The sequence below is a fragment of the Myotis brandtii genome, unplaced genomic scaffold (genome assembly GCF_000412655.1).
Source record: "Myotis brandtii unplaced genomic scaffold, ASM41265v1 scaffold532, whole genome shotgun sequence".
Lineage (NCBI taxonomy): Eukaryota > Metazoa > Chordata > Mammalia > Chiroptera > Vespertilionidae > Myotis > Myotis brandtii.
Genome location: NW_005369955.1, coordinates 1,182,061 through 1,197,807, shown reverse-complemented (window position 1 = coordinate 1,197,807; position 15,747 = coordinate 1,182,061). Strand labels below are relative to the sequence as shown.

The 15,747-nt window shown below is 54.6% G+C and overlaps 1 protein-coding gene across 3 annotated transcripts in view; it reads right to left on the bottom strand.

Annotated features, from left to right (window-relative positions):
• FAM135B (family with sequence similarity 135, member B) overlaps positions 1-15,747 on the bottom strand; it is a 96,818-nt gene that overhangs the window by 49,816 nt on the left and 31,255 nt on the right. For all 3 annotated transcript variants that reach the window (XM_005877809.2, XM_014549037.1, XM_005877810.2), the window contains exon 2: positions 1,767-1,862. In XM_005877809.2, coding sequence (XP_005877871.1) covers positions 1,767-1,843 — 77 coding nt within the window. In that variant the 5' untranslated portion in view covers positions 1,844-1,862. The remainder of the gene's footprint in view (positions 1-1,766; positions 1,863-15,747) is intronic.

Genomic DNA, 15,747 nt, shown 5'->3' with positions numbered 1-15,747 from the left:
TTAGTCCACCTGCTCGCTGACCTCCCCATCCTCCCCCTCTGCAAGCTGACCACCCGGCGTGGCCCTCAACCACGTCTAATCCCCACTCCCTCTCCCAAGTGGGGAGGGCACAAGGACCAGCAGACTTCACTAAAAGAAGTGGAAGAATAAAAAGATCATTTCTGACAGCAGACGAATCAATTAATTGATCTCTGGCGAGCCAAGGTAATCGTATTTCAGAGTCTATTAAGGCTGGTCAGGGCTGCTTAGCGAATTTCACAGGGAGCTGGCTGTCCCGCCAGCGATGGCAAACGTCGGGGCATACACACGGATGGCAGCTTCTTCCGGGAATCACCTGACCTAAACTCAACCCTCTTCCCTCTGGTGGGAAAGGCAGGGGCGTTGCTTCAACGAGGGTTCGATCCTCACGTTTCTGAGCATCTGACCTTTCGCATCAGATCTGATCGCACCGACCGGAGGGCCTTTGCACAGTGCTCTGTGGACAGGGCCCAGTTTATCCACAAAAACATCGAACGCCGCTGAGCGGACAATCCTCTCAGTGACGCTGTAGACAGAAGACGGATCTGAACCTCGGCTGGAAAACTTCACTCAGAAGGGAAATCGGTTCCACGGAGAGCCTCGTCGGAGTTAAGATAGAACATGAAATGCGAATTCATTTTCAAGGACAGATCTTAGTTCCCATTCAGCTAACAACACCAGCAACAACGGCTCACCGTGCCACAAACAGGCATAAATGAGTTATGAATATGTTGTGTGTGATTCTGGCTTTCATTGAGCCTAATTCGATGCTAGATTCCAGGGCTGAGCCTGGCTACACGAGATGCCTCCCCAGTCCGCATAGATCTGGAAGAACAGCACCCAGGCTTGCTGAGTACATTCTATTTCTGTCCTCTCCTTTCGACCTCCTTTGCCGATGGCACCGAGGTCTCCTGGTGTTTTGGACAAGTCACCAGAACGTCCTGCTACGCCCTAGGCAACTCGATTCGCCTACGCTTGGGATCCCGATCTCAACCCAAAGCTAGTATCTTAGCCGCCAGGTTTAGAGTCATTTGTTACACAGCAACAAGCCGACAGGTGCTACTGTTCTGCTGTTAATGTGCGCACCTCACACGTTCGGTTTCTGTAAACGAACGTTTCCTGGCCTGTGTCATGGGGAAGGAATGAAGGCGAGGACACAGACGGGTCTGTGTTTAGATGCTGCCCCTAACCACGCTGCATCCTTGCTATTATGTGCAATGACCTTAAGAGGTATAAGTCTACGATGAAGATGTATTGAGATCTTGCACGGAAAATGCCAAATTCAGAGTACCCCCTCAAACACTGAGAGCAACTATATTTTCATTATGTCTTTAAGGAGGATGGTGTAAATTCTCTACTTTTGAGAGAGCTGGGTCCAGGTTTTACGACTCGTGGTTTGGAAAGACACCCTATCAGCATTGAGCCCACAAACACCTTTTTATCAGAACTGCACACGCTTCATTTCCAGTGAGTTCACTTTCCTTTAACACGGACTGGCAGCTTCCATGGACAGATCGACTACGGAGAGAGGGGGTGGGAGAAAGTAGCATTGTCCAGTCTTTCAGTATACGGTTTATCTTTAAGGACACTAAAGGCTTGGGCTTCCCACTTGGCAGGGAAAATGATGAAAATGATTTCTTCATCAATCCAGAATGTCCTGGAATCTGTCCTCCCTACCTCCACCCCCCAACCCCGCCAGGAGAAAGAAACGCCCCCCACACACACACTCCAGGCAGAGAAACACTCACCCTCTGTGGAACAGATCCACGTTATAGAACTTATGGAGCTCCACAGAAAACTCTACCGTTCCTTGTACTTCAGACATGATCTTCTTGGTTCATTACCTGAAAGGCAAGAGAGAAATGTACAGCGTGAGGTCCCGTCCGCCACACTGAGCCCGAGCTTCCAGAACAGGAAACCCAGCAGCGCCCATGCGGGTGGGTGAGCGTGGCCCACGAACGGGCCTCGGCGGGCCCGCTGGACGTCATCACTCCCACTCCTTTTCTAGGGAGAGACGGCGAGATGGAGTGAGCTACTTGCTGCCACACAGCTTACCCTGGGAGGGCCAGGACTGGGGCCCAGACACCCTAATTCTAAAGCGGGACCCAACGCATCAGGCTTTACTTCCTCATTGTGGCGTCCTAGGGTTCTGGAGGCCTGGACTCCACGTCCATTAGCACTGAAGAATTATGGGTGCTTTTCCTTGCAATATTTCTAAACTGTTCAATCCGTTATTCACGCTTCCTAACATGTTTTAGAACATTTTCCGTTGCCTGGGAGGAAAGTTGTTAAAAATATTAAGGACTATTTTGGAGAAATACCATGATCCCAACCCTTCCTGAGATACTGCTTGGCATCCAGTTCTCTGACAAGCATGTTTTCTTTTAAAGTTTAAAATGTCGTTTTTCTCTTAGACCAGTGGTTCTCAACAGTGGCTGCACATTAGAATCACCTGGGAATCTTCTTAAAATCCTGATTTCTGGGCCTCATCCTCCGGAAATTCTGTTTCTTTGTTACTAATGTTGTGGCCCCACCCCATAACAAAGAAACAGAATTTCTGGAGGATGAGGCCCAGAAATCAGGATTTTAAAAAGATTCCCAGGTGATTCTACTGTGCAGCCAAGGTTGAGAACCACTGTCTTAGAACATCAGCCTTCAAAGTGTGTGGCCTTCAAAAGATGAAATGAAAACCAGTGTGTCGATCCTCAAACGCATCAGCACTCACTTTAGGAAGAGGGCGTGGAGCTAACACACCCACCTGGACGGCCCACCTGTCAGCTCCCCACGGAGGCGTCCCCAGGCTCACAGGTAGAAGGCAGCTTCCGCAGGAAGCCCTTCCTCACGGGTGCTGCCGCAGCCCCCTGCACAGGCCCCCCAATGAGTGTACCCCCAACAGCCCTGACCACATGGCATCCTGGAAGCAGGGTAGGAGGCCGGGTCCCGAAAGGAGGGCAGCCTCTGAGTTGGACAAAAGCAGGCCACGGCGCCTGCATCACACCCGTGGGATGAGCAGAGGAAGGATGAGCAGAAACAAAGCAGAGCAAGGCCCGCGGGCAGGAGTGACTGTTACTCCTCTATCCCAGCAAATGCAAAGCCGGCCCAGCTCTGGGCCTGGCCCCGTTCGGGCTGTGACACTGAAATAACCACGCGGCCCTCAGTTCCACACCAGCCGGCTCCTCTGTCCTCTGTGTGCGGAGGGAAGGCGGGTGAAGGCGGCGCCATCCATCACGCCTGCCCCCGGGATCCCGCAGGGGCCGCGGGAGCTGCTGGGCCGCGGGCAGGAAGGCTCTATTTATCCTCCCGGAGCCGAGCCCAGGCCTAAACAAGAGAGGAGGTGAGAGGAAGCTGCCAGGTCGCCACCCAGTGAGTCAGGCTGGCATCAGCCACGCGCTATCTGCTGGTGCCAGGGCCAAGGCACTTTCTGGTGATCTCGCTCACATGCATCTGTCATTAACTCCCCAAGTGCCACGTGACTCAGCCTGCGTCTGTGGTCCCACGGGACCACCCACACGGTCTCTGAGCTGGCGCTGCCAGCTTCTCCCCCAGAATGGGAAGCCAAGTGGGGCAGAGAGGGAGGCGGGACCAGGACCTGCAGCAGCCTGTCTGGGGCCGGGAGCCCAGAGGAAAGCATGCACCCTGAGCTGTTTCAGGGGAAGCGGCTGCGGGCTCCTCACTGCTCCTCACCCCGGGGCCTGCATGGGCCTGGGGCCCGGGTCTCCCGGGTGCCTCCGCAGCTCTCTCCATAGATGCCCCAGAGCTGGTCCTCACTGTCCCTCCTGGTCTCGGCTCAAGGTCATTTCCACAGCAAGCCTCTCACCTCCCTCAGTTCCTTTCCAGCACATCACCCTCTTTATTATTTCTGGACCGTAAGCCACCCCCTGGGATTATGGCTTAATTTCTGTCTCCCTCCCCCAGTCACCGCCAGGAGGGCAGGCTCCAAGCACCTCGGCTGCCGTGTCCCTGGGGCAGCCGACGCCTGGCCCCCCAGACAGAGCCCCACACGTGACCGAGCTGAGTCCTAGAGAAAGGACAGGTTCAGGAGGGGAGGGCTGACCTGTGTGAAGGGGACAGGGAGGCCTGCGGGAGGGGACAACCCTTTGGGACAGCTATCAGACTGGTACCTCATCATTTTATTTCACTTCATTTTCAAAACCCAGCCTCACAGAGGGTTGTAAACATGTCCGTGCTTCTGTGGGAGGAAGTGGATGCTCATGGCCACACGGCTAGTAAATGACGTGGCCGATCCGCAACTGCAGGGACCGCACTGGGTCCTCGGCCAGCGAGGAGGGGGAGAGGGGGAGCCAGGGCCGTGCTGGGGACCTGGGGATGCACGGCTCAGAAGGAGTGACAGAGGCAGAAATAGAATGGTGGGGGCCAGCTAGAATTGTAAAAAAATATAATCATGCTCTGTTAACCGGGATTGTTTTGTTCTGAGTAAAGAAGGCGCATCCTAACCTGGCCGGGAGTTGCACGCGGGACCTGGGAGCTCACCTGGAAGTGCGGCCCCCCCTCCCCATCGGGAGCTGCCTGTGATCATGGAAAGATGAACAACCTTGTTGCAGAAACCAGAGCCGCCAGCCCTTTGAAGATCCCCAGCCTTTGCACACCCTCAGGCCTTTGCAAATCTGCAGACCTGTTAACTGCCCATTTGGCACACCCTTTGCCTACTTCCCAGGTAATCTTCATCCTTCTATGCAATATAAGCAGCTGGCTTATGGGGGCTCAGAGCAGATTTCTGTGGATGGCCTGCTGCTCTCCCACGCTGCCGGCAGGACTGGAATAAACGCTCATGTATGATTCAACCCTGTCTCTGCTGAATTGGCTCAAGTAGTGACAGGCAGGCGGACCCATTGATCGTCCAGTTACAGGAGGGCCCCAGAGGGACAGGACCTCACAGGGCCTGGCAGGGCCTAGGATCGGTGGTCCCTGCAAGTGTAACGTACAGCAAACCTGAAGAAGAAACCTTCAAACCTTAATCTTTGTGAAATGACAATGAACAACCTAGTTGGGGGCATGAATTAATCATGAGTTCATGCTTTTCAATTTTTAAAAACACTCTTCCCTCTACGACTGTCTCAGCAAAGACTGCCCAGAGAGCTCCGTGGGCATAATGAGACCACTGGCTTCGGTCACTCAGCAAATACTAATATTAACTGGAGGCCGGTCCCTGTCAGCAGCCACACTGGGCAGTAGGGAGACATGAATGAATCGGGGAGCCATGAATGAGCAAGACAGGAGTTGGAGAAAGGGAAACACGACAACACATAATTGTTAGAGGACGGTAAGGACCACAGGGGACTTGGCAGGAAGCCTGTCACAGGACCACGAGGGGGGCCACGCGCTCCCCACCTGTGAGTGGGAGCGGGCGATGGAGACCGCCCCGCAGGCCCACACCCTCGCAGGCCGAGCACTGGGAAGTGCAAGCACCAGGTAAACAACAGCCACGGAGCCGGGCACGTAGAAGCAGGCACAGTGCTGAGTGACACTCTGGAATGGGAGTGGGGACAGGTCACACAGACAGCTGCGCAGACAGCAGGGAGATGGCTGGGGGAGGGGAGAGGGGAGAGCACAACCAGGCTTTCTGAGGGGCCCCACCTGAGCTGGGCCAGGCCTCACAGGGTCTGTTTCTCTGTCCCTCCCTCTAGCCTCCCAGCCCCCAACTCCCAGCACTCACACCCAGGAGGCTCAGGCCCTGTACTCTGTGGTCAAGGACAACGAAGGATGGATAGATAGACAGGTAGACTATAGATGAATAGATAGATAGATAGATAGATAGATAAAGAGATAAATAGATGATGGATGGATAAATGATTGATTGATAGATGATAGATAGAAATGTGAATAGATGATAAATGGATAGACAGTTGGTAGGTAGATGGATGGATAGAGAGATGATAGTTAAACAGATAGATGACAGATGAATAGACAGAGTATATAGATAGATGATAGATGAGAAACACCTCTCATACTGAATGTCACGCATTCAAATAAGGTTTGGAATGTAACCATCTCATTTAAATAAATGTTTGCCTTTCCTGTCTTTGCAACTGTCTCTGCAAACTGTTCTCTCCTCCTCTGGCCCCGGCCCAGGAGCCCCTTCCACCCAACGCTAGCTTCTCCTCCCAACTTGTACCTCCAGGCCTGCTTCAGGGAGCTGTCTAGGCCAGAAGCCTAAGCAGCACTTTGCTATGTGTGAAGACATTAGCTAATTAGAGTAATTCACACTAGAGTGTGAATGAAGCCAACAGTTGGAGGGGAGCAGGGAGGGGCTGCATTTTAAAGCAGGCACTGAATACATCCTGTGTTTGCTGCCTGTGCCCAGTCCTTGTGAAACTCAAGGTTGCCACCAACACTCCCAGTCAGCCTGTCCACCTCCCTCACCTTCTCTGTGAAGTCCCAGAGCCAAGCGGCCCTACTGTCCACTCACGTGCGAGTTTTCTGAGCCTTCTGGGGCCAGGACCCTGCTTTGGACAGATGTGCGTTTGAATCCTGCCACCTTCCGCCTTGTGACCTTGGGCAAGCCCCTTAACACCTTCCCAGCTTCCAGGTACAATGGACCTAGTGGGTGGGGGTGCGATGAGCTCAACACAGTCCTGGCACAAGCAGGGGACAGGTGCTGAGTGCTGGTCCACCCCCTCCCCCCACACCAGCGTCTCTCCCCTCTTTTCCCCCCTCCAGTCCCCTGGGAGGGAATCGGAAATGGCTTCCCAGATTGCATTCTGAACAAGTCCTTTTTTTAAATAAATATATTTTTTAATGATTTCAGAGAGGAAGGGAGAGGGAAAGAGATAGAAATATCAATGATGAGAGAGAATCATTGAATGACTGCCTCCTGCCTATGACCTCCTGGTTCAGAGGTTGACGCTCCACCACTGAGCCATGCTGGCTGGGTGAACAGGTTCTTTAACAGGTGTCTCTCCCCCAGAGAACCTCTTGGCATGTAAGTTTGGGAATCACACAATAAATGATTGATTGATAGATAGATGACAGATAGAAATGTGAATAGATGATAAATGGATAGACAGATGGTAGGTAGATGGATGGATAGAGAGAGAGATGATAGATAGTTAAACAGATAGATGACAGATGAATAGACAGAGTATATAGATAGATGATAGATGAGAAACACCTCTCATACTGAATGTCACGCATTCAAATAAGGTTTGGAATGTAACCATCTCATTTAAATAAATGTCATTTCTCGCTCCTGCAGGACTTCTCAGAGCCCTTCACGTGCGGGCACTTGGTGTGACTCTCCAGGCGGGAGTGCTCTCTAGACCAGTGATGGCGAACCTTTAGAGCTCGGCGTGTCAGCGTTTTGAAAAACCCTAACTTAACTCTGGTGCCGTGTCACATATAGAAATTTTTTGATATTTGCAACCATAGTAAAACAAAAGATTTATATTTTTGATATTTATTTTATATATTTAAATGCCATTTAACAAAGAAAAACCAACCAAAAAAATGAGTTTGCATGTCACCTCTGACACGCGTGTCATAGGTTCGCCATCACTGCTCTAGACACTCACGCAGCCCCAGGCCTGCATTTTAGGGCCACGCTGTGCTATGCTGTGCGCAGGAGCAGTATCGCCTGCGAACAGGGAACTTACTCCCCGAGCCTCAGCTTCCAGCCGCAGGAGCAGACGCACTAGCAGAGCATGCCTCCTCGCCTGAAACAAGGGTGCTGCCTCACCCCTCACTCCGTCCCCAGGCAGCACCTGCTGCTGCTGCTGCTGCAAACGGCACGCATGCCCCTCTCTCATCCCTGGGACCCATATGGCTCCTTCAGTGGCATAAGTAGGGGTCCAAGGAAACAAACTAAACATGCAAAACAGAGGTTCCTTGGCTAATGGGTCCCAGGCCCCAGCTAACCTGTGCCCGAGCCGGTGCGCAGTCCGCTTGTTGCAGAGCAGAGTGGTGAGTGAGCCACCTCCCCAGCCCGTCCTGAGCTGCCCTGGGGCTGAATGCGCAGTGCGTGCACTCGGATTCCACAGGCAGCCATGACCCCACACGGCCCGGCTCTATGACTGATGACACGTTTCCCAGAACTCTGGCCGGAAGGTCCGTGTGCAAAATCCATCCCACAACACGGATGAATCTGGAAAACATGATGCTACACGGAAGTAGCCAGAAACAAAGGACATGCGTTGTGGGTGGGAGTCCATTCTTATGAAATATCCAGACCAGGTAAATCCCTACAGATAAGCGCTTGTGGGCCCGGCTGGTGTGGCTCAGTGGTTGAGCATCGACCTCTGAACCAGGAGGTCACGGTTCGATTCCCGGTCAGGGCACATGTCTGGGTTGCGGGCTTGACCCAATGTGGGGCATGCAGGAGGCAGCCGATCCATGATTCTCTCTCATCATTGATGTTTCTGTCTTTCCCTCTCCCTTCCTCTCTGAAATTAGTAATATATATACTTAAAAAAAAAAAGACAGGCACTTGTGGCTTCCAGGGCCCGTGGGGAGAGGTCCCCGTGAGTGACAGCTAACAGCCCGGGGCATCCTTCGGAGAGACGAAATGTTTGGCACTAGACAGAGCTGGTGGCGGCACAACATGGCGAATGTGCTAAATGTCACAATCGCACCATCAAATGTGATAGAATGTGAATTTCACCTCAATCAAAACCATGCGGTCTCCGACACCACGCATGCTTTAATGATGCTCCTCACACAGCCGACAGCCCAGTGAAAGCAAAGCAAAGGATGTCACACACGGGCTGTGCTGTTTTATTGTCTTTGCTCTGACTTCCGGGCTGCCCGCCCCCACCCCTCCTGGGGTTCCTTTCTTGGTTTACCAGGGGAGGGGAAACTCTTCCTGCCAGGGCCATGTGGATATTTATAACACCATTCACAGGCCATACAAACTATCCGCTTAAAGATTAGCCTGCAGTACTGGGTCAAACATGTCACTAACTCACCCCTCATGCCTTGGCAGGGCCAGACCAAATGGTTTCGCCGGCCTTATTCGGCCCTAGAGCCAGACGTTCCCCACCCCTGGTTTAAACTCTACAGATCGTCTGCACCTCGTACAGGGCACCTCCAGGAGTGGCCTCGGAGCTCACGTCCCTGGAACCTTCTGCTCTGAAGACCCCACCCGCCGGGGTCTTCCGGCCTCAGAGAGCCTGGCACTGCCACCCCTGCCAATCGCAGCCCTGATGTGCCTGGCAGGAAGGCGTCCTGCCCCTCTGGGCCCGGCATCGGTGCTCACAGCCTAAGGAGGTACACCCTGGCCTCCAGTGCCTCCATAGCCTTGGCCGGGAGGGGGCTCTCTCCTGCACATGAACCCGGCTGCGCCTCTCCCTCGGCTCCCAGACTCAGACCCAGAGGGAGACCAGGTTCTGCAGCTGGCTCTCCAGGACTGCGTGACGTCAAGGGAGCTGCTGCAACATGGGAAGATGCCACCGGGCAGCACCTGCCGGGCCCAGAGGGGTCAAGGCGTGGCCCTCCCCCTCCCAGGCTGGGGTCTCCTCGGGTCCGCACAGAGGAAAGGCCCCGAGGAGGGAGGAGGCCCCGACTGGGTTTTCAAGGGTATGCGGGTTCACTTCTAGCCAGAAGGATGCTGCTAAAAATAGCAGTCCTCCTCTGGATGATTTCACATTAAATCTGCTCACCTTACATGTCGCATCTTACTACCTCCTTCCCGCCCCTCCAGGCCTCGGGTGACCTGGAACAGCAGCTCACGGTGTGAGGCAAGGGGAGCCATGGTGTTCATAGAAATCAGCCCGTTCAGGGACCCCAGAGGGAGGGCTCTGTGCATCTGCCTGCAGACCCAGCCCTGGGGTGGGGAGTGACAGCTTGATTTGGGGAATGATGCTGCTGACATAAGGCAAATCAGTGCCACGCACCTGGACCCTGTGTGGACTGGCAGGCTGCCCACTCTCCATTCTGGAATATCGGGGGAGTGGAGGCCGTTCCAGGGACCGGGACTGGGTGGTAGACCAGAAGCCCAGTCATTCCCATAGGCCAGTGGTTGGCAAACCGCAGCTCGCGAGCCACATGCGGCTCTTTGGCCCCTTCAGTGTGGCTCTTCCACAAAATATCACGTGTGGGCGCGCATGTACAGTGCAACTGAAACTTCGTGGCCCATGTGCAGAAGTCGGTATTTTGTGGAAGAGCCGGTATTTGGTGGAAGAGCCACACTGAAGGGGCCAAAGAGCCGCATGTGGCTCGCGAGCCGCAGTTTGCCGACCACTGCCATAGGCTAAGGGCCCAGTGTTTCCCGTACTTTATCCCAGGCTCACCCTCTACCCACTGCCTTCGGATGGGAGTGGGAGGAAGGGAAGAATGAGAGGAGGAGGAGAAGGAGAAATGAGTCAGGCAAAGTAGGTCAGCCGCCTACTCTCCGGCAGAACCCCCGACGTGGAAGAAGCTACCAGAGGAATCCCCTTCACCTCCTCAGCACGTTGTTGCTCAGCCTGGCGGAACCCCGTCCCAGACAGGGCGCTCACTACCCTCCAAGGCCGCGTGACCCTTTTGTTCCCTTGGGCTTCCCAGGCTCACTCCGCACTTCGGGGCGGGAACCTCCTTACCTCAGACAACTCCCAATCCCGGACCCTTACACGCCCCGTCCCCGGGGCCGGGCTCCGGACCTGGGGTGTATGAGGAACCGTCTCTGATGAAGGGGAAACACGGGCAGACTATCTGTGGTTGACTGTCTCAAGTTTGGTGACGGCAGAAACTAAACCACCCAGGATGTCGACACCTCCAATGGGACTGCACGGCGCAGTGTGCTCTGCGAGCCACGTGGAAATTGCAAAAACTCACAAAATGTCTGGGGCCCAAAAGAAGAGTCCTCCTGAATCACAGGATGGAGCACTGTGTGACATGACGAGCCTGGACACGCGTGTATATGAGGTATTAGCTGGTGTCGTGTCGAAAGTTCCCACGTGCACCAGAACGGGGGGGGGAACTGGGATCCGCAGCTGCCAGGACTGCAGGACTTCTCAGAGCCTTTGATGTGACGATTCCTCCTACGCGTGTCTAGTAGAGAACGCCTCTCTGCCCTCCCTGATGGGAACCCTCTGAGCCTCGGTTGCCTCCTCAGCAAGGCCCACCTGAGGCAGGAGCCGCCGTGGCAGAACCTTGAAAATCATGAGCGAGCCCACAGGAGGCACACGGCACTCATTGCCTTCTTCCCCGTCAGTGACAGCCGCGGGCTTGAAAGGAGCCCATCTGTTTAGCAGCCCGGGCTCTCAGCCAAACAGTGGCCCCGGGGGCGTGTGCACATCCATTTCCCAGCCTTCAGCAAAAAGAGAGAAACGCGCTTTCTCACCGGCTGACACAGCAGCGGGGCCTGGGACGGGCAAGGACGCCAGCCGCTCCATCGAAGGCAGCATCTTCCTAAAGAGATAACAACCGACGGCATCTCCTTCCTCGAGAGCCTGGTGACAAATGGACTCACAGGCAGGAAACCTCAGCTCCGGGGGATACACTTGGACCTGAAGCTGTGAGAGCGAACTCGCCCATCACTTCTGGGTCCTCACAGGAGGCCTCCCCATTCCGGGAACTCAGGCCGCTCGACCTGGGTAAGCGCGGGCACCACGGACACCCACGCTGCTCACGTACCAGGTAGCGCATTACACATGGTTACTGAGTGCCTTTTAGTGTCTGGCCCTGGTGTGTGTGTGTGTGTCAGAGGGACGGACGGACGGAGGGAGAGAGAGCGGGGGGGGGGATAGGGAAGATCTCTCATTCATGTCCGATTCTGTGCTAGCAGTGGACACGCGAGCCCAGGGATGAAGGGACTGGGCAGCCTCTGTTCTCCCATCCTCCTCTCAGGCCCACCCTCCACTGTGTCACAACCCCGTCCTCAAACAATCCTGGTGAGTGACAGGCACAGCGGACCTGTCCTGGGCCGGACGCTGTGGCCAGTGATCCCGACCTTAGCTCACCTTCCCCCGAGGAGGCAGGTGTCCCGCTGAAGGGGTTCGACCCGCAGAGAAACACCCGCATTTCTTACGGACCTGGAGCTGCGTTGGGGAGCTCTGTGGCCGTGAGCAAAGGGCCTCGCAGGACACCTGGCTCGAAGCAAAGGGCCCCAGGATGCGCCTGGCCGGGCCCTTCCTCATGCCCCACAGGCCCTCCTGTAGCCACCTGCGGTGACGGCGACAAAGGACACAGTCATAGAGACCCCCTGGTCGGAGCCTGCCAGGCCAGCTCCCTCAGTCCAGTTAGGGAACAAACACCCTAGGGGCGAGAGGACACCCAGGACACTGTCAGGGCAGCACAGCCAGGACGGGACCAGGTCTCAGGCCCACGGCAGACCTCTTGCCTCTCCCCGCAGGCCCCGAGGGGGAGCCAGAGCTGCCTTTGCAGATCCTCGGGGACTTAAGTGCCGGGACAGAAGGACAGAGCCTCTAATTAGTGCAAAGAGGTAATGAAGAGGACACGCCCCCGGGAAGCCGATTACTCTCCAGCGTCCAGGTGTGAATGACAGCGGGAGCCACTGAGCCGCCACCGGACTGACTCTTGTCCCTCTGCTCCCAAGGGCCGCCTCCGCAGCAGGCCCACCTACGGCTCCCTCTCCCTCGCCAGCACCTCCACTGCTGCCCGACTGGACACTGGCTGCCAGCTCTGCGCACGGCACTCGGGGCTGCTCTGGTCTGGCGTCTGTGCACTTCCTTTTTTAAATGTTTTTATTGCTTTCAGAGAGGAAGGGAGAAGGAGAGACAGAAGCATCAATGATGAGAGAGAATCACGAATCGGCTGCCTCCTGCACGCCCCCCACTGGGGATGGAGCCCACAACACGGGCATGTGCCCTGCCGGGAATCAAACTGTGACCTTCCGGTTCATAGGTCGATACTCCCTCTGTGCCCACGCTTTGTTTTCCTCCTGGTACTTCGTGGACTTATTTTGTACTTTTCTTCTTCTTTGTGGTAAGAACATTGAACACGGGAAACCTCCTCTGACCCAGTGTTCCCTGCACAGCTCAGTATTGTTGCCTGCAGGCACGATGTTCCCAGCGGCCTCCAGCACGCGCTCACCTTCTATAACTGAAACCACCGAAAAGCGTCACATTCCAGCCACGGCAGCGTTTCTGGAGGAAGGGTTATGCAGGCGGCAAATCCCTGGCAGTGTCTCCCTGCTGTGAGTCACTCGGCACACACCACTCGGCACACACCACTCGGCACACACCAGGTCTAAGGCTCAGAACACGGGGGCGGGGCGGGGGGGTCCTATTCAGCATGAGCCTCAGTAGTGATAACGAAACAGTGATGCATGACATTCCACCCTGAGACTCCAGGAGGAAAGCAATGAGGATCTTGTTGCTCCCAATTCAGGGGGTCAGGACTTCAAGCAGAACTCAGTGGGCGTCTCCATACCCAGCCGGGGAGCTTGCAGATGGGGCTGGCAGGTGGCTCCAGGCGTCCCCGCTGAAGGGGCACCTATTCTCCAGCGATAGTCTCTCCTATCATGTCTTTCTTGAGGTCTTTGCCATGACCTCCAAGCCAGGTGTGCTCTCCTCCTTATTCCACCCTTCCCCACCCAGTCTGGGTGCCTCTCTCGTTCTCCGTGGCACAGACTGAGGTGTGGATCCTCATCTCCCATTAGGGTGTGAACCCCTTAAGGTCGGCGACCACACCTGGCTCAGATCCACAGCCTCCGTGAGAGGATCTAACACAGTGTGAGCACACACAGTTTCTGATGGATGTCCCTCGAATCAGATACAGTAGTCTAGGCTGTGGCATCAGTTGCTTCGATTTCATGGGGGTGACAGGGTCCCAGAAGACCTTGATTGTCTTGAAACGTCCAGGTACCCAATCAAAAGGGACGTGGGATGGAAAGACCATGGAACAGTATCCATCCAAGCATCAGTGTTAGGAACTCTGAGGGCAACGTTCAAAGTCAGACAGAACACTGGGGCAGGAGGCGGGGAGGCAGCGGGCTGTGCACAGATGGTCGAAGGTGGCGGACAGATGTGCAAGGAGGACAGATGTGGAAGGCCCAGAACGTGATAATGCATTGAGGTCTGATTCTTCCAGCAACGAAGAGCCACTGGAGAGCAAACAACACGTACGGATGACCTACTGTGTTCCAGGACCTGTGTTAGCTGGTGCATAGCACTTAATCCTCATAAAAGAAATGTAAGTCAAAGCCAGCTCAGCAAGGCCAGGTGGCTGAGGGTCTCGTGGTGAAAAAACGTCAACTGCCCAAGTCCATGGCCTTTCTTCTCAGCTGCACGCGTGGGTGACTGGTGCTTGAAGAAGCCTCTTCCGTAAGGACAGAGAACAGGTGTGCTGGAGAGGGGAGATGTTACGGGCTGGGACACGGTTAGGAGCTACTGCAAGAACCCCTGGCAGAGAGGAGGAAGCCTGGCTCCAGGCACCACTTCCAGAAATCAATCAAACTTGGAAACCAAGTGGGTGGAGGGAAGAAGAGCTGCGGATGGCCCGGAAGCACCCACCCTGGGCAGGTGGGCTGCAGGGGACAGCCGCCTCTCCTGCTGGGGCCCCAGCACCGGGTCCACACAGCAGCCGACCTGCCCTCGGGGGTCTTTGCTCCAATGCTGGGTACCCAGCCCCAGCTCCGACCAGCGTCAGTTCCAAGAACGGAGTATTATTAGGTGAGCTTAGCTGAGCTGTGTGCTAGCTCCCGCTTCCTCTCTGAATCATGTGTGCGTGAATCATAACCACCCTCTTCATATTTTAGAAGCAAGTGTATAATTTTTCTTCCCCCAAGAAAAGAAATAAATTGCTGCCTAAATAGGAATCTAATGTGGTTTCTCAAGCGCTTGGACTTATTCAGTTCTGAGCCTGCCTTTTCTTTGGGCTCGAGAATAACCAGAAAAGCTAAAAATAAAACATTTTTAAAAGGTGACACCTATTGAGCGTCTGCCCTGTCCATGACTCTGCTCTACCCTTTCCCAGGTCAAGGTCGCGGCAATCATTCCCATTTGATAGATGAGCAACCGGAAGCTTATAGACGCCATTCACTGGCCCAGAAGCACACAGCTATTATCTTAGGACACTGCACTAGCAGCTGGGAAGCCAATCATCTCTGAACCTGTTCACTGTATATGAAAGGAGTTACCACCTAAGCCTGGTTCTTTTTTTTTAAATATATATTTATATTTTTAGTGATTTCAGAGAGGAAGGGAGAGAGAGATAGAAATATCAACAATGAGAGAGAATCACTGATCGCTGCCTCCTGCACGCCCGGCAACCTAGGCATGTGCCCTAGACCAGAATCGAACCTGGGACCCTTCAGTCCACAGGCCGACGCTCTATCCACTGAGTCAAACCGTTAGGGCCTGAGTCTGGTTCCTTGGGTGGATGACCACCGCGTGGGACGCTTAGAGTGTTATCCTCACATAGGAGTGCTGCTTAGCTCTGCAGTATCACTACTGTATCCAAATACAGTGACAACATGGCTGCATCCCTTATTAAAATGCAATAATGACATCACAATATCAAACATTGTGTATCAATGCAACAGCAGCAGCAGCAGCAGCTTATGTGGAGCGTCTGGGAGGTTTGGGGGATCTTCAGCTGCCCTATCTCACCAGGCCGTGATCTCTCCATGAGAATTAAGGCCACGGCAAACGTTTCTGCATAAACCCACACAGGGGAGTCGAAACAGGTGGTTGAAGATCACACATTGCCTCATGGTCCACTCTCAAGGCGACCTTGTGAAGTCACAGTGAGCCTTTTGCTTGAAAACTGGAGGGGAGGGGACCTCCAATCTGATTCCCCCTGGGATTCCAGGCAGCGGCTCCAGCCATCTGGCTG